At 36.2% G+C, this 18,921-nt stretch overlaps 1 protein-coding gene across 4 annotated transcripts in view; it reads left to right on the top strand.

The window, feature by feature from the left end:
• Window positions 1–18,921, top strand: part of MAP4K5 (mitogen-activated protein kinase kinase kinase kinase 5) — a 122,470-nt gene that overhangs the window by 66,749 nt on the left and 36,800 nt on the right. For all 4 annotated transcript variants that reach the window (XM_003267666.3, XM_003267665.3, XM_030810259.1 and 1 more), the window contains 5 exons: window positions 732–804; window positions 7,022–7,153; window positions 9,159–9,221; window positions 11,680–11,761; window positions 13,011–13,127. In XM_003267666.3, the coding sequence (XP_003267714.1) occupies window positions 732–804; window positions 7,022–7,153; window positions 9,159–9,221; window positions 11,680–11,761; window positions 13,011–13,127 (467 nt within the window). The remainder of the gene's footprint in view (window positions 1–731; window positions 805–7,021; window positions 7,154–9,158; window positions 9,222–11,679; window positions 11,762–13,010; window positions 13,128–18,921) is intronic.

The raw sequence follows: 18,921 nt of genomic DNA, 5'->3' as shown, positions 1-18,921 counted from the left end.
ATGCAAACGTAAGTCTAGCAATAGAAAAACTGTTAAACTGTGATAAATCTATTCAATCATTGATATCTATAAATGTGTAAGAGTAACATCTGGTGTGTTATATGACAAAAATGGACTGTGTATTTATTTAGTATTTTACAACCACGTGTTTTTGTGTGTTATTTTGTTTGTTTTGAAGTAGATGGTCTCACTCTGTCATCCAGGCTGGAGTGCAGTGATTCAGTCATAGCTCACTGTGTACTTGGACTCCTGGCCTCAGGCGATCCTCCCACCTAATCCTCCCAAGTAGCAGGGATTACAATACAATCATGTTTAACTACAACACTTAAACAGTTTATACATAGAAGAAAATGACTGTAAAAAAAAATAGTACCAGAATGCTATCCTTGATATATTAGGATAAAAGGAATACAGGTGTGTGTTTTTCCCATGTGTTTTATTTTTTGTGCTTTTTTTTCTCTTTTTCCCAAATTAACTTCATTGTGTATATAATAAAAATATTTGTTAACTTTGTTCTTAATAAAGTACATTTTCATTCTAGTAAAGTGCCAATAAATTTTTTTAATAAGTATGTTGTGAACTAAGCAAGAAGAGACTTAGGTATTCAATTTATGCACATTTTTCTAATGTTAATATTTGAATTATTAATACTGCCATGCCTAAGCGTGAAAGTAAAAATGTTGTTTGGTGTATTGTAAAGAACTGAAATTTTCTATTTTTTTCCTCATTAGCTGACTTTGGTGTGGCTGCAAAAATAACAGCTACCATTGCAAAACGAAAATCTTTCATTGGCACCCCTTACTGGTAAGACATTACTGTGATTGAATTTGATCCATTTTCATTTCTTCATGGTTTTGTGATCAACCTCGATACTTGGTAATAGAAGTGATAATTAAAAGTAGGGAGATTTGCGTGCTCCTTGATACTATCATAAGTTCTGGTTGGATTAGGGAACTTTGATGCTAATATTCATGGTTCAGCCTTCCCTCTGTTGAAGTGCTAATAATTTTTACTATCCCTGTGATTTTATATTGAGAGGACTCTTAGGTATGAAATTTTCCAAAGATTTGCCTCCTGTAATTTTCTTACGCTTTCTTCTGGCATTCTATTTTAATCTAGGACTCTTCCACTTTAAGTTCCGGGGTACATATGCAGGATGTCCAGGTTTGTTACATAGGTGAACATGTGCCATGGTGGGTTTGCTGCACCTATTGACCCATCACCTAAGTTTAATCTAGGATTCTTCTTCCTGGTTGTTAAAACTCCTACATCCTACCTACCATTAGTCTCACCAGCCACCTCACTCTTAGTGCATTCCACTGATTAGTGACAAAATAATCTTTCTAAAACACTGCTTTCATTATTGACAGATGATAGAAATAAAAAGCCTCATAACAAAACGTTATGTTTAAAATAGTGAATGTTATAAAAGGTGACATTTGCAGTTTGTGTGAAAGGTTGGATTCTTTTTTTTTTTTTTTTTTCTGAGACAGAGTTTCATTCTGTCACCCTGGCTGGAGTGCCGTGGCACAATCACAGCTCACTGCATCATTGACCTCGCGGAGCCAGATGATCTTCCCGTTTCAGCCCCCGAAATAGCTGAGACTACAGGCATGCAACATCATAGCCAGCTAATTTTTTGTAATTTTTTTTTGTAGAGACAGGGTTTCATCTAAAACTCCTGGGCTGGTCTAAAACTCAAGTGATCTACCTCCCAAAGTGCTGAGATTACAGACTTGAGCCACCGTGCTTAGCCAATTTGGATTCTTTAATGTGCAGTGTTTGGATAATTTATTATTTGAAAAGAAATTTAAGTAGTTCCGTACCTCATACCTGATGTCAAAAAATCGTAGGTGGAAATAGTCAAGTTCACACCCGTAATCCCAGCACTTTGAGAGGCTGAGACGGGCGGATCAAGAGGTCAGGAGATCGAGACCATCCTGGCTAACATGGTGAAACCCCGTCTCTAATAAAAATACAAAAAAATTAGCCGGGCGTCGTGGCAGGCACCTGTAGTCCCAGCTCCTCGGGAGGCTGAGGCAGGAGAAGGGCGTGAACCCAGGAGTCGGAGCTTACTCCAGCCTGGGCCACAGAGCGAGACTCCATCTCAAAAAAAAAAAAAAAGTGAAACCAAAAGAGCCATCAGTAACTATCTGCTTTAAGAGCTGAGGAAGGCTTTCTGAACATCAAGAATAAAACCTTAAAAGGAAATGTTGATAGATTTAACTGCATGAAAATTTAAAACTTATGTATGTCCACCAGCTTAAACAAAATTAAAAGGCAAGTAAAAAAAACAGGAAATATTGTCTAAAATATGCCAAACTAGGTTTAATATTTTTCATATGTAAGTTCTTATAAGTCGATAAAAAGAATGTCTCATTAGAAGCAGTTAGTAAAATAGTACATATTAGGTATCATAAAGTATGATAATGGATCACAAGAAGTTACAGATTTCTTTTTTTTCTAATACCAACTCTATTAGCAAAAAAAATGACATAGACTTACTTGTGCCAAAGAGAATACTTTTTCCATAAAAAAGAAAAGTAGAATATATCTAATAGGTGAGGGGTAACCAAAACTTTTTACATGAGACCAGTAAGAAAACCCCCAAAATTAACAAAGACTCAGTTTTCAATGACACATTAATCACAGACCAATTAAAAAACTACATAAAAATCTTACCTACATATTAGAAATACATTTTTAATTCATCCATAGATCCAACAACCTTTTAGACATATAAAGAAAAATTATTAACTGACAAACACTACGTATTGAATTCATTTACTATCACTTAAAGAGTGTCTACAGAATTCTCACCTCAATATTTTCATGGAAAATAAGTGGAAATAATAGTCCAGAGATCCTCATTAAGAATGAGCCACTGATAAACACAATATATTTATAATTTGTATAGTATTTCATTCATGTGCATGTTTTGAGCATTAATCAATGTTTAATTTGCATCAGGCTTTTCAAATTAAATTTATAAGATTTCTTTTCAATAGGCATTCTCAGATGACTTTTGAAATAATTATTAAAATGGAAACTTACCTGTTTTGCCAAGTACTAGGATTTAGATACAGAATACATTCTTATAAAATTCATCTCCAATGTGCACATGTCATGTGTCTTTGAATGTACCTGAGAGAAACAAAGGCATCCCCACATTCCGTATGTTTGCAGGGATTTTCAGAAATGACTTCTTTCATGTCTTCAACTAGAACTGGAAACACTGAGGACATTACCACATTGTTTACATGCATTATTTTCCCCCCAGTATGAGTTTTATATTTTCAAAGGGAAGTGGCAAAATTACATGCCTTCCCATATTCCTTACATTCATAAGTTTTTCTTCAGTATGAGTTTTTTTTATGTGTTCAAAGGGAACTGGAACATACAAAGGCTTTACAACGTTTCTCATATACATATGGTTATTCTCCAGTATAATTTTTTTCATGTTTTCAAAGATAACTCAGATAATTGAATGTTTTCCCACATTCCTTACATTCCTAGGATTTCTATGAAGTATAAGTTATTTCATGTTTATGTACAGAACTGGAATATCTGAAGGCGTTATCCCATGTCTTACAATCATAAGGTTTCTCTCCAGTATGAATTCTGTCATGTGTTTCAAGGTAATTGAAACGACTAAAGGCTTTACCACATTTTTGTTTTTACCTTCATAGAGTTTGTCTCCAGTATGAGTTTTTTCATGTGTTCGAAGGGAACTGAAATGTCTGAAGATTTTACCACATTTTTCACATTCATAAAGTTTATCACCAGTATGAGTTCTCTCATGTGTTTGAAGGTAACTGAAACAACTGGAGGATTTACCACATTTTTGACATTCATAGGGTTTCTCTCCAGTATGAGCTTTCATGTCTTCTAAGGGAACTGTATTGATTGAAGGCTTTACCACATTTTTTATAGTCACAGGATTTCTCTCTCTGTTGTTCTTTCATGTCTTCACATGGGGCAGAAATGACGGAAGACATTACCACATTTCTTACATTTATAGGGTTTCTGTCTAGTATTATTTCTTTCATGTTTCTGAAGGGAACTAGAAAGAATAACTCCCTTACCATATTTCTTACATGTAAAAGATTTTTCACCAGTATAAGCCCTTTGAAAGTAACTAAGACAACTTAATTCTTTCGCATATTCCCTACATTCATAGCGTTTCTCTCCAGTGTGAGCACTTTTGTGGTTACGAAGGTAACTGGAATATCCAAGGGCTTTATCACATTTCTTACGTTTATGAGGTTTTTCTCCACTGTTAGTTATGTTTTTGAAAAGAACTACAGAATCTCAAGGATTTACCAGATTTCTTCCATTCATGGAGTTTTTCTCCAGTGTGAATTACTTTATGTCTTTGAAGTAAATAGGGAAATTTAAATGTTTTCTCATGTTTCTTACATTATGTAGTGGCCTGCAGGTCATGGCTAGGGGCATGCAACCCCTACAGACTTCTTTGTTCCTTCTTTACTCTCACTGCTTCACTTGACTAACCTAAAAAAAATATGTATTCTGAATAATGTTTCCCTTGATGAACAAATTAAATGACTTTTTTCTATCAAATTGGAAATTTGAAATTATGGGCATACTTCCTATCACTAAATATTTGGCAGTGAGAGTAGAAATTGGTAGAACGGGGGTTAGGGAGGGAGAGCATCAGGGAGAACAGCTAATGGATTCTGGGCTTAATATTAATACCAAGGTGATGGGTTGATCTGTGCAGCAAACCACCATGGCACACATTTACCTGTGTGAAAAACCTGTACATCCTGCACGTATACCCTGGAACTTAAAATAAAATTTGAAGGAAAAAAAAAAGAAATTGGTAGAACAATTTTGAAGCATAATTTGTTGGTAATGTTTATCAAAAACTTTAAGCAATATTTATCTTCTTTATTCTCAGTAATTCCACATCTAGTAATTTATTAGAGAGGCATACAGATTTATATATGATAAGCTTTATCACACTATTTTAATGATAAAAATTGAGGGAAAATAATACACAACAGGAAGGGAATTACATTTATTCAATTCAGTGGAATAATATGCTACTGTTCATGATATGTTGGTAATTTTAAAAAGCAAGATTCCAAGTAGTATATGCAGTATGATACCATTTTATAAAAGGTGTGTGTGTGTGTAAAAATGGATGAAAATATGTGAAACAGGAACTCTCTTTGAGTGGGATCATGCTTAACTTGTTTTCTTCCATATTTTTTCATATATTCCAAATTGTTTTCAGTCAACACATATCACTTTAACAGAAAAAAGCCTCAATAAGTATCAGTTAAATAAAAGTTAAATGAAGATATAGGTGAGTTAGATAACCTATAGGATTGCCTTCGTCACATCAGAGTCCCTCACTCTCTCTGACTGTCCTTTTTGTGAATACTCTTCTAGTCTAAATTGTCTATTTTTTGTGTCCTGACTATATTAGGTGAAATACTACTACTTTAGCTTTGTTTACTACTTCCCTAAGATACCCTTTTTCTGTGTTTATCTTAAGCCCTCCCCATTCTTAAGAGGGCCACACTCTCTACCTTTCTATACCTATGGCCAACTGATTGAATACAGTTTCCCACTGAGCCAGGAAGTGCAACAGTCGTAGTCAACTTGACATTCCAGTTAGCCACCACTAACTGATTCCAGTGGGTAGAGGAGATGAATCCTATTTGCTTTCTCTGGGCTCCACCTCAGCCTCTTTCCTCTGTGAAACTTGCCTTCAATTATCTTGCTCCATGGTGATTGTTTACTTCTCCTTACTCCTATATCCATTGTTATGTATGTAGCACTTGCATATAGTACACATCTACATGTTCACATTTTTAGTATACATACTTTATATCCTAACCACACTTGAGAGACAGTGTGTTAATATAACTTCTTGTAGCCTAAGTACATATAAAAGCAACTTGTACCTTGTGGATATTCAATTCAAATTAATTGAAGTTAAGTTAGTAAACATTTGAAAAGATAAAAGAATATTGCCCCTGAACAGTATCATCTATACTTTATAACTTCAGAGGCCTTCTACAGTACTTATTCCCAAACATGTAACTCCAACTTCAGTCTTCTGTATATTCAACAGTTGTTCAATAATAGCTCTATTTCAGTATCCACAAGCATTTCCTCCTCAGATCTATATCTTAAGTTAACCCCTTTCATTCTGTTCCCTCTGCTACTGCCTTTGAAAAGTTCTCTAACATATCTGCCTGACTGATTTCACCTGATTTCACACTATCTTTCATCTTGCCATGCAGTTTTAGATTGTTTGCCCTCGTAATTAAATCTTTCGTTGGGTCCCCATCATTTTCATGATAAAGTCTAACCTTTTTTGTATAATCAGTAGATCATTTATAATCTAGCCTCTACTTCTGAGGTTGATTTCCCAAACGCTTTCTAGACTTTCTCAAACCGTGTGTTATTTCCTGTCCATTACAGACTTGTAAAATAAGATAAAAATGAATTTATGCATTTGGACAAGCATAAATGCTTACTCTCCATTTCTGTATTTATCACAGACTGGTAGCCAGCAATGTATGGCCCCTTACCAGTTTGCAGGTGATACATTGAGCACTGTCCTGTCAGCTTTCCTGGTCTCCCTGAATTTGTACTCGTTTCCTCTCACTGAAATGTCCAGGCTCCCCACCCTACTTAGAAGTCTCACCTCCTTTGGGAACTTTTCTTTGGCCTTCACAGGGATTTAGGTATTCTTTTTCTTTTTGCATATTATATAACAAGATTCACAAAAATAGAAACTAAACTAAAACAAGATTTTTCCTTAGAGCATAAACATTCAGAGGAGGGCATTCAAGATTCTTAATTAATTTTAAAAGTGTGTATGTGTGTGAAATAGAGATTTAAGCCTTTACTTAGTAATGTTTCTTCTTTCCTAGTAAACACCTCTCAGCTTCCTTCCCTCCAACAAGTGATTATAATAGGAAGTAACAGATTCAGATCAATATTTAACAACAAAAATGTTGTATTCATTGATTCCTTCTAGGATGGCCCCAGAAGTTGCAGCAGTAGAGAAGAATGGTGGCTACAACCAACTCTGTGATATCTGGGCAGTAGGAATAACAGCAATTGAACTTGGAGAGCTTCAACCACCTATGTTTGATCTCCACCCAATGAGGTGTTCTCATTATTTATAATTATCCAGTTATTGATCAAATCTATGGGGAAAGTGAAATGCTGATAACTCAGCATCAAGCTCATTTTTTAAGAATGAAAAATAGTAAAGGTATTGTAAGGGATTTAGGGGTAATCTCATCCAAAACCTGTTGTGGGCTAGTCCGAAGGTAGTTACCTCAATTCATTTTTCACAATTACAGATCAAGCTCCTTGTTCTGCTCTTCTTCTCCTTCTCACTACTGTATTTGACTAGTCTTTAAAATAAATAAATAAAACCTGTCTTGTATTGCTGCTCCTAAAACAACATAAGAGTAAATTGTCCGTACTGTTTGAAGCTTTTCCATAAAACAAATTTCCCTTCATAATCACACTAAGATATGACAGTTAACATTATTTTAAGACTTTTTGAGTCTTCACGTTCATTCTTTTATCAATTGATCTTTTTTTTTTTTGTCCTATGTGGAATTATAAGTAAATGATAGAACACAGGTGAAACTTTTCTAGTTATATTTGATTTTGTTTCTTTTTATTTTGTCCAGGAATAGTGAAGAGGTATCTATGCTGAATATAATTATCATTTACATTCTAGGATGTATTATCTCAGAAAAAAATATTCGAGGGCATCTGAAAAGTTTTTTGATACTTTGAAGGAAAAGATGCATTAGGCTAAAACTGACACTTTAAATGGTATGAAGCTAAAAAGAAAACAGAATGGTGAAAGTGTTTTGCTAACATGATTGGCAACAGATTAATATATACTGAATAAGGAAATCATTCAAAGACTACAAGCAAAAGATAGATTAAGGTTTATGAGCAAGTACCAGCTATGGGAATCTATTTGACCTCATAAGCAGCTAAAGATAATATATATTAAAAGATACCTACTTTTAGCTAGAATGCTGATAAATAAGTACAGACCTTTTGGAAAAATACTTTGATGTTATTTGTTAAAGGCAATACAAATGTTTCAGTGATTCCACCGTTTAGGGGATTATACTTCAGAAATAATCTAAGGATAGAAAATGCTAAGAACTATGCATTTCAGGATAACAAGGGACAAAATCTAAATTTGTAGTAGTTGGTGAATTGTTAAGCAAATTATTTAGCAGTTAAGGGCAGCCATTGCGTATCTATGAACCAAAGCAAAATGGAAAATTGATTATTAGTGAAAAAAATTATAAATACTGATGTAAATATAATGTAACTGGTAAGCATTTAGATAAAAACTAAAAAGATTAGAAAAATTTTTTAAAAAGATTAGAAAATTTTAAATAATAGAATGGTGGGAATATAGTTTTTTTTATTTTTCCTTTGAATCATTTAATTTTTAAAAAGGAAAAATGTATTTGTTATGCTAAAAAAGAATAAGGAATTTGCTTAGAAACCTGGGATTTTTGTAGGAAATGCTGAAATAGAGCATTTTAGAACTTCCTTCTTAAATCCTCTATCATACTACCCCCATAGCCCACAAGAAAATGGGTCACACGTGAGTTTATAGACAAAGTTCTCTTGTAGATTGTTTTATGTATTTAATACAACCAGAGAATATGGGAAATCATTGTCCAAAAAAGGAAAACAATCGGGAAATGGATGTAATTTGCCTATACACCCAAAATAAATATGGAGGCCAGTCTTTGGTTAAATATGCAACCTAATGTTAGAGTAACATGTCATCTCTATGTATTAGAGAATTATATACAATTATATAGACATGTGCTTACGATATAATACTAGTTACATATGTAATAGTGTAGTAAGAAAACTCTTCCAATATTTGGTAGATTTGCTTTATGAATAAGGGCTTGTTGGAAATTTAAAAATCTCTGTAGTCGAGAATTTTTTGTAGGCTATCTAAAATATTAAAAATTTAATTTCTATATCCCATAGTAGTTTTCATCATTGCCCACTTATGTGGTAGTCTTGTATAAATTCATTACAGAATATTCATTCTAATTGTTAGACATAGTAATTTTGATATTGTTCTTTAACTATAATTTTTATTTCAGGGCTCTCTTCTTAATGTCAAAAAGTAATTTTCAGCCTCCAAAACTAAAGGACAAAACAAAATGGTGAGTCAAAGAATATATAGTTTTATAGAATTTTACAATCGAAAGGGGTATAGATTCAGTTCCCATATTTTATAGATGATTAAACAGAAGTCCATAGACATTAAGCAGTTTTCTCAAAGTTACACAGATGATTTGCATGCGGACCTATGATGAGGATCTAGATTTATTTTCTGGTATTTCTTTTTTTTTTTTTTTTTTTTTTGAGACAGGATTTTGCTGTGTTATCCAGGCTGGAGTGCAGTGTCATGATCATAGCTCACTGCAACCTCAAACTCCTGGGCTCAAGAGATCCTCCCTCCTCAGCCTCCTGAGTAGCTGGGGCTATTCAGGAGTAGTAGGTGGGATGTGCCACCACACCTGGCTAAGTTTTGTTTGTTTGTTTGTTTGTTGTAGAGACAGGGTCTCACTATGTTGCCCAGGCTGGTCTCAAACTTCTGGCCTCAAGGGATCCTCCCACTTCAGCCTTCCAAAGTACTGGGATTACAGGTGTAAGCTACTGTGCCCAGCCCAGTGCCTCTTTCTTTTTTTTGGTGACGGAGTCTTGCTCTGTTGCCAGGCTGTAGTACAGTGGCACAATCTCGGCTCAATGCATCCTCCACCTCCCGGGTTCAAGTGATTCTCCTGTCTCGGCCTCCCGAGAAGCTGGGACTACAGGCACATGCCACCACACTCTGCTAATTTTTGTATTTTTAGTAGAGATGGGGTTTCACCATGTTGGCCAGGATGGTCTCAATCTCTTGACCCCGTAATCCACCCACTTCAGCCTCCCAAAGTGCTGGGATTACAGGCATGAGCCACCTCACCCAGCCCAGTGTTCTTTATAATCCAGTGTTCTCATAAAACTCAGTAATTTTCTTAGGTCTTTGGCAGATTGGGTAAGAAGTGTGGTGAGGGAAGAATTAGAAGTGAATACATGAAGATTTTGAAGAATCATCTATTTTTGCCCTGTATTCCTTTACTTCCATTAATTACACATTGACTTTCATGGAAGGTGATATGAAAAGGGTTCCCAGATACCATGACACTTAAAATCATTCTCTGTTGATTTTTCCCTCTCTACCTTCTGTAATACTCAAAAAGATTATTACTTATTTTCATCTTGATCCCTTCTTTCTTTTACAAAGTAAAGCAGTTTACCTATCTTTATAGTCCAAAAAGATGCCATCAATTGGTTAATAAAAATTAAAGATTATTTTTCTGGTAATATCTTCCCCATACATTTAATAAAAGAAGCTGTGCAAATAAGTTTCTGAGTTCTTAAATTCTGGAATTCCTTATCTAGATTACATGGATCTTTGAGGATCTGTGAGCCCCCATTCTGTATGTATATCCATTTTTCTGAGAAGACAGTCCATTGCTTGTTTCAGGTTCTAAGAGGCCCCTCCCCACAAACAGGTTCTCAACCACTGCTTTATGTTTCATAGTCTGTCTTAGCATAGTTTTATTTAGGACTCAAGCCATTCTGGGGATGATGACAGGAAAGAACGGCAAATCACACTGTGGAAAGAAAGGAGTTTATATTCTGCTGCTAACTATATTCCTTTGTATTGACACTGGGTCCTTCCTATTCCCTGTTGCTCTAAGTTCCTAGACATCTGGAACTGAACGGTTTTACCGCAGGAATGACTGATATTCATTCAGGAATGAAAGACTGTTAGCTATAAATGCTAAATTCAGTCAGATTTCAGAGCAGTTATTACCATTGGAGAACCTTTGCCTGTCCCAATACTGTCTGACTCCATGTTATCTCTATCACAAGCCACCAAATGTGGTGCAGTGATTTGATTTCTCTGCAGAGAACTGCTGTCTGGTGGTTGTCATTGCTGATAAATACGGTTATTTCATCCCTTTAGTTCTTGTCCATTCTCTCCAGTGGAATACTGGCAATGGTAGAAATACCTTTTTGTGTCATTTATTAATAATCAAAATGTGATACCTTTAATTTATGTCTTCTGTCTTTCCCCACTTCATCAGTGAAGGTGGCATAAAACCCTTCTGGTTGCTAAAATTGCTCCCTCCTCTTTGCCTTTTTTTCTAATAAATTCATTAGCCTCTTTGGGATTTAAATAGTCTCTTATATTAACCCATGCTTACCTTTTGTGCCGTCCAACTCTTTTGGTATAGCACAACATTTACATACTAAGTAAATTATGCAATGAGAAAAGGACATTTTGACTCCTAAGTAGTATCTAGAGAAGGTCATATATAAATGACACAGCCTGTCTATTTTTGATTGTTAGTGGAATTTTTGTGGTTGTATATTACTGTTCTGTTACTTAATTGTATTTTATTTAAAAGACAAAACTGACACAGATGTTTCCAAGGAATATATTGTACTTTAAGTGGCCCAATAAAAAATCATGGTATTTTAGACTAACTGTTCCTAAGTTAATGTTATTTACTAACACCGAAACGTAATAGTAGTTAAATATTTTTGTACGTCTCTTTTTATTTGAAGGTCATCAACATTCCATAATTTTGTCAAAATAGCACTAACCAAAAACCCAAAAAAAAGACCAACTGCTGAAAGACTTCTGATTGTAAGTCATTGAAATTACAAGGGGTTTTCCTATAGTCATAAATTAGACATATCAGTAGAACAAAAGTATATATGTTTTTAATATAAAAATGTTAGTGATCTCTTACAGCAGGGGTCAGCAAACTTTCTTTTTTTTTTTTTGAAACAAGGTCTCACTCTGTCGCCCAGACTGGAGTGCAGTGGTGTGATCTCAGCTCACTGCAACCTCCGCCCCCGCCCCCCAGGATCAAGCCATTCTCCTGCCTCAGCCTCCCGAGTAGCAGGGATTGCAGGCACGTGCCACTACCACCTGGCTAATTTTTGTATTTTTAGTAGAGACAGGGTTTCACCATGTTGGCCAAGCTGGTCTTGAACTCCTGACCTCAAATGATCCACCCGCCTCAGCCTCCCAAAGTGCTGTGATAACAGGCATAAGCCACCATGCCTGGCCAGCAAATTTTCTGTAGGCAGGTCACATAGTAAATATTTTAAACTTTGTGGGCCATACATCATCTGCCACAACTACTGAGTTCTGCCATTATGGCCCAGAAGCAGTCATAAACAGTGTATACATGTGGGTATAGTTTTAATACTCAATAAAACTTTATTTACAAAAAGAGGCAGTTAGTGCACTAGATTTTCCCCATGGGCTGTAGTTTGCTGACCCCTGCCTTAGAGAAAACTTTAAAATGTTGCTGTCAGCTAAAACAAATTGCTTTTCTTGGCTTCTAATGTAAATTTATAGAATACTTTGTGTATGTGTGTGTATAAAACACTTTTATATTAGAAACAGTCAATGAGTACAACAACCTAAGAAGCTTTACTGACATGCCAATATTTAATTATATCTCTTTGTACATTAACATAATTTTACAGAATTAAATTTATGCAGATATAGGATATACATGCTTTTTTCTTATTGTGATTATGGACCATACCACAGTATTCATTTGCATCAGCATAGTGATATGAGTAATGAATGTCATTGGTATAGCCATATCTAATCTATATTAATTTTAGAACTTAATATAGATTAGATAACTTTACAAAAAGAAATTGCTTTCTAAATTTACCCTACAAAGGCTCTTCAGTTTTATATAATATGTAATTATGGATTCTCTGATTAATATTTTTACTAACAGTTTATTTGTATTAGTAGACTCCCATATGCTTGTCTCTGCTAGTTACTGAATGAAAAAATGAAGATACCATTTTCTTTAAGCCATAGATGTAAAGGCATTCTCATGAAATTTCATTTTGTTTTCTTTTAGCACACTTTTGTTGCGCAGCCAGGTCTCTCTAGAGCCCTAGCAGTTGAACTGTTAGACAAAGTGAACAATCCAGATAACCATGCACATTACACTGAAGCAGACGACGATGACTTTGAGGTAAGGAAGTGTTTGCAGTCTCAGAGTTGAAAATAAATGTTTTATTAGGCCTTAAAGTTTGCTTTTTTTTCTTTGTTTTCTGAGTCTATCTTTAACTTAGTTAAAACAGGTTTAGCTACAGAGATTAGTAGTGTAAACTACACTTTTCCTGCACATAATTATCAGTTGATACTTTCTTATTGTGGTAAACCAGTTGATACTTAGTTCTTAACACTGTCTCTTTTTATGTTCTTAGTTTGGTTAGCCTAAAGTTTTCGTAACTGAGATTGAAATTAGGTGTCCCTCTGCAGAAATGCAGAGGTGCTTTCCCTTTTAGTGATTGCCCTTCTCTCTAGACCTCAGCTTCTGTAGTGGGTTTGATCATTCTGTGGGATATATATAAAGAACATCTGTTTCCAAGGAAATAAAGGTTTTAAGAGCCTTGCTTTCAACTATGTGTATGTAGCCACAACACATATGCATATTATTTTTCATGAAAAGGACTTCTTAGAAATCCAGCTGCTCATTTTTGTAGTTGAATCTGTATTAACAGAATACAAATAATTTTAAAGAATGAAGCTGAAGTTCCTGTTGGAAAATGTTATCCTTTTCAGTATTTCAAAACTATTATTTCTTATATAATTAGTTGTAGGGCTATTCATAACTATGCTTGCCTTCTCTGAAAACATTATAGAATTATTTTTAATGTATTTTCCGGTTTTTTTTTTTTTTTTTTTTGTGATGGAGTCTCGCTCTGTCGCCAGGTTGGAGTGCAGTAGCGCAATCTCGGCTCACTGCAACCTCTGCTTCCTGGGTTCAAGTGATTCTCCTGCCTCAGCCTCCTGAGTAGCTGGGACTGCAGGCACCTGCCACCACGCTCGGCTAATTTTTGTATTTTTAGTAGAGACAGGGTTTTACCATGTTGGCCAAGGATGGTCTCGATCTGTTGACATCATGATCCACCCGCCTCAGCCTCCCAAAGTGTTGGGATTACAGGCGTGAGCCACCGTGCCTGGCCTGTAATGTATTTTCTATAACAACACAACTTATCAGGAATGAGAGACTTCCTCTTCATTGATAGGTATCTATTTATGACTATATATAGCACAGCTATATTTTTTCACCAGTCTCTTTCTCTCCTTATGTTCCTTCTTCTCCTTTTATGATTCCATTTTATTTCTAAGTTTTTCTGAATCTGTCTCTTCATGTCCTTTTTAGCTTTTATTTCCCTTATATCTCTACCTTCACTAAAGGGAATTTTCTGTTTCCTGTTTTTCAGCTTTAAATTATTTCCTATAAATATTATACTATGGGCCAGACACGGTGGCTCACACCTGTAATCCCAGCACTTTGGGAGGCCAAGATGGGCAGGTCACTTGAGGTCAGGAGTTCAAGACCAGCTGGCCAACATGGTGAAACCCTTTCTCTACTTGAAAAAAATACAAAAATTAGCTGGGGGTGGTGGCAGGCGCCTGTAGTCCCAGCTACTTGGGAGGCTGAGGCAGGAGGATTTCTTGAACCCAGGAGGCAGAGGTTGCCATGAGCTGAGATTGTGCCACTGCACTCCAACCCAGGCAACAGAGTAAGACTTTGTCTTTAAATAAATAAATAAATATTATAGTTAACTACTAGCACTCATTGGGTACTCAGTATGTGCCAAGTATTAAGCCAAATAATTTCTATGTTAACTCATCTCATATCAAAACAGTCCTTTATACTGTTTTATAAATGAGGAAACGAGGGACAAAAAATGAAAGTAATTTGCCCAGCATCATATGGCCAATAGGAAATGGAACCAGGATTTAGATCCAGGCAAACTCCACAGCCTGCTCTGTTAGTTAATACACCATCATGTCTGTGTATGTATTTAATAGAAATAGTCAGTAAACAAACTTTAAACTCCAGTCTTTATTTCCCCATTGCCTGGTATATAGCATAATCCTGTCATGTTGTGAGTACCCAGTGAATATTTAGTTGAACGTTAAATGAACTTGAAGTGGAAATATTAAATAAACCAGCCATACATAAAATTGTTTTCTACTCGAACCACTGTTTGCAACTTGGGATTAGTAAATATTTTAATTGTTTAAAGATCCAAAACTTAGTAAAGTTATTCTTGCATAAGTGTAGAATTAGATATTACTGAATTCTCCAATTTGCCTTTCACTGGTTATGTAAATAACCAAACACCTCTTATTTTTTACCTCATTTTGCTGGGCTTCCCAAATCCACTCTACTTTCTGAATTCTCTATTTCTGTTTAATGATGTCACCATACTTTTCAGTTCTTGAAATGCAAAACCACGTGCCAGGCAGTTGGGGGCACAATGGTGTATGAGACTAACATTATCCCTGTTTTTATAGCACTCATAGTATAGTCTCAAAGGAAATTCAGAAATACCAACAAATAATTTACACATGTGATGGAATGGGAGGTAAAAGGTGCTATGAAGGGATATTATAAGGGCAGGAAAAAACTCACTACTGTAGAAGTGACGTTTAAGCTGAAAACCTGAAGGATCAATCAGAATTAGAGGAAGAGAATAAATGTAAGTGGCCTGAGCAGAGGTGTTAATAACATGTTTGAAAGCCTAGTGATAAGGGAAAAGGCAGTGTACATAAGGAACTAAAGAAAAGTCAGTCTGGGTCGGACGCGGTGGCTCACGTCTGTAATCCCAGCACTGTGGGAGGCTGAGGCGGCTGGATCACTTTGAACTCAGGAGTTCAAGACCACCCTGGGCAACATAGCGAAACTCCATTTCTACAGAAAATACCAAAAAAATTAGCTGGGCATGGTGGCACAACGCCTGTAGTCCCAGCTACTCAGGAGGCTGAGTCTGGGAAGCAAAGGTTACAGTGAGTTGAGATTGCGCCACTGCACTCCAACCTCGGTGACAGAATGAGACCCTGTCTCAGGAAAAAAAAAAAAAAAGAGAGAGAGAAAGAAAAGTCAGTCTGACTAGAGCAGAAAACAAGGAAGAAGGAAGTGGTAGAAGATAACGATACAGAGCTAGATACCGTCTGTCAAACCATATTTAAAATATTGGGCTTTAGTCTAAGGGTAGTAGAAAGCCATTAAAGGGTAAGGGAGTGACGTAATCAAAATGTGCATTTTTTAAAGATCTCAGTGACTTCAGAATGGTGAGTTCATTACTGAAAACCTGTTAAAAGACTGTTGAAATTATACAAGATAAAAATAATGGTAAACTAGGAAGGTAGAGCAAGGATGGAGAAAAGTGGATTAATTTAAGAATTAGAGAGTTAATGATTGGATGAAGACATGAAGGTAAGGAATAAGAAAAGAATTACTACCAGATTTTGACTTGAGCAGTTGGATGGATATATTTACTATTTACTAAGATAGGAACACTATGGTAAAATCAGGTTTGGAAAGAAAGATGAGTTAAGTTTTATACTGAAGAAGATGTTGCATAGAACTTCCAAATGGAAAAGTCTAGTAAGGAGCTAGATATGTCATTGTAGTTTGGAGAGAAAAGTTTGGACTAAAAATACAGGTTTGATGCTGGGTATGATGGCTAATGCCTGTAATCCCAGAAGTTTAGGAGGGGCCACGGTGGGAGGATCACTTGAGCCAAGGAGTTGGAGACCAACCTGGGCAACATAGTGAGACCCTGTCTCTACAAAAAATGTTTTAAAATTAGCAAGGCTTGGTGGCGGGTGCCTGTAGTCCCAACTACCTGGGAGACCAAGGTGGGAAGATCACTTTAGTGCAGGAGGTTGAGGCTGCAGTGAGCCATGATTGTGCCACTGCACTCCAGCCTGGGTGACAGAGCAAGACCCTGTCTCAAAAAAATAAATAAAAGTAAATAAAATAATAAAAATATAAATTTGAGAGTCATTAGATACACATGTAGTTGATGCCTTAGGAGTAAATGTGATCGATCACCCAAGGGAAGCATGTAGAATGAGAAGAGAGCCTAGCACAAAACCTGAGATTTCTCCCAAAATTTAAGGATCAGGTAGGCAAAGAGCAATAGCAAAGGAGATTGATAAGGAACATTGAAAGAAGAAAGGAGAGTTTCAATGAGAACATAGAAATTAAGTTAAACTAGTTTTTGGTTTTAGGTGGTTAGCGTTTGATGAGTTTAACAGGGATAATTTTCTAATAGAGGAAGGGGAGCTAGATTGAGTGGTTTGAAAGATATGTATTGCAATTCATTTATGAAATTGAGTTGTGAAGGGAGGGATAGGATAGAGCAGTAGCTGGAAGAGAATAAGCTGGAGAAGGATTTTTTTGTGTCGGGGGGAGCATTGCTTGAACAGTATTAAATGCTCATGAATACTGTCCAATAGATAGAAGAGTCAAGGGAAGCAAGATGGAAAGGCAGAGTCCATGAGAAGGAAGCAGGGAGAAGCAACACTACTCTTCCATTAGAGAAAGGGATGGTTGATAATGCAATGTAGCTGGTGATTTCTGTTTTCTCTGTGAAGTAAGTGGTGAGGTCATCTGTACGGGTGAAGGAAAATGGGTAGGTTTAAAGAATGTGAAGAAGGTACAGAATAGTAATTGAGGGGAATGGAGGGTTAGATGACTAGAGAAGTGTTTGTGGGCAAAGTCGGAGCTCAGATTAGATGAATTTTCAGTGTGTTCTGCTGTGTAATTTTCCTCCAGCATGACTGATACCCCAGATGTATAAACGCAAAGGTAACCAGTTGAGTTTATCCAAGATTGGCATTTTGCTGTCCCAGTGTACTAAAAGACAGTGGGGCAAAGGGAATTTAGATTTTTGCAAGAAATTACTTGAAATTATGTGCTACCAGACATAAACTGGATAAGGAGAGATGTTGATGGAGAGTGAGAAAGTAATGGATCAATGGACTTGATATTCCAGTGGGAACATTGAACAAGTGTAATGGGAGTAAGTGAGAGAGTAAGCTCAAAAGATCAGAGATTTGTAATATAGAGGAAATTCATGCGTCAGAGTTGATGACAGAGTCCAAGATGTGATTTTTAGGAGTTGAGAGTACATTGAAATATAAGAGAGTGTCTTTAAAGATGGGGTCAGAAAATAAGTCTGGAACAATGGATCCTCCTGGGGCTTTGAATTTATTTGATGTGTTGGTGGGTATTGAAGTAAGGGGCGAACAAATGAGCCACTTTCAGAGTCATCAGTGAATGAGAGTGAGTCATCAGAAATTTGGTAAATGGGGGTTGAGCTGAAGGCCTAACTTCGAAGAAACAGGAGGTTCTGCGCAGTGGGTGGAAGTAGTATGCTTCTCACTTGGCTGACTACAATATTCTTACTCAATCTCCCTGTATCCAATATTTCTCCCCTCCATAGCCTCATACATACGTAATAGATAACTGTTAAAGCTGACACTGGCAATGCCACTTCCTTGCTGTAAAGTCTCCAAAAAATTCCTTTTGCCAAGAAACTGAGGTGAAGAGCGCCAGGCTGACATTCAGAGCCTTTGATGATCGGGCTCACCCTCGTGGTCTGTCTTTCCATCTTTGTCATCTTATCACCTAATCTTCACTGCAAATAAATAATAATCAACCACCACTGCCTACAAACACTCCACAATTTCCTGTTATTTCTTACATCACTTTGTTCTTATTCTTTCTGCTGTCTAAAATGCTTTTCCCACATTGCTGCACATTCAGTGCATACTGGTACTTCAGAGCCCCAGATGAGATTACAGCTTTCATGAAGAACTATACCCCTTCAGGTCAAAGTCATTTCTCCCTCCACTGGGCTTTAATAGTAGTCCATTTATCCTGTTAATGAAAGGCACTTGCCATTTTCTTATCTGTGAGTATTTGTGTGTCTTATCTTCCTAGACTGTAAGCTCTT

Source organism: Nomascus leucogenys, chromosome 1a (assembly GCF_006542625.1).
Source record: "Nomascus leucogenys isolate Asia chromosome 1a, Asia_NLE_v1, whole genome shotgun sequence".
Taxonomy (NCBI): Eukaryota; Metazoa; Chordata; class Mammalia; order Primates; family Hylobatidae; genus Nomascus; species Nomascus leucogenys.
This window is presented reverse-complemented; position numbering and strand designations above follow the sequence as displayed.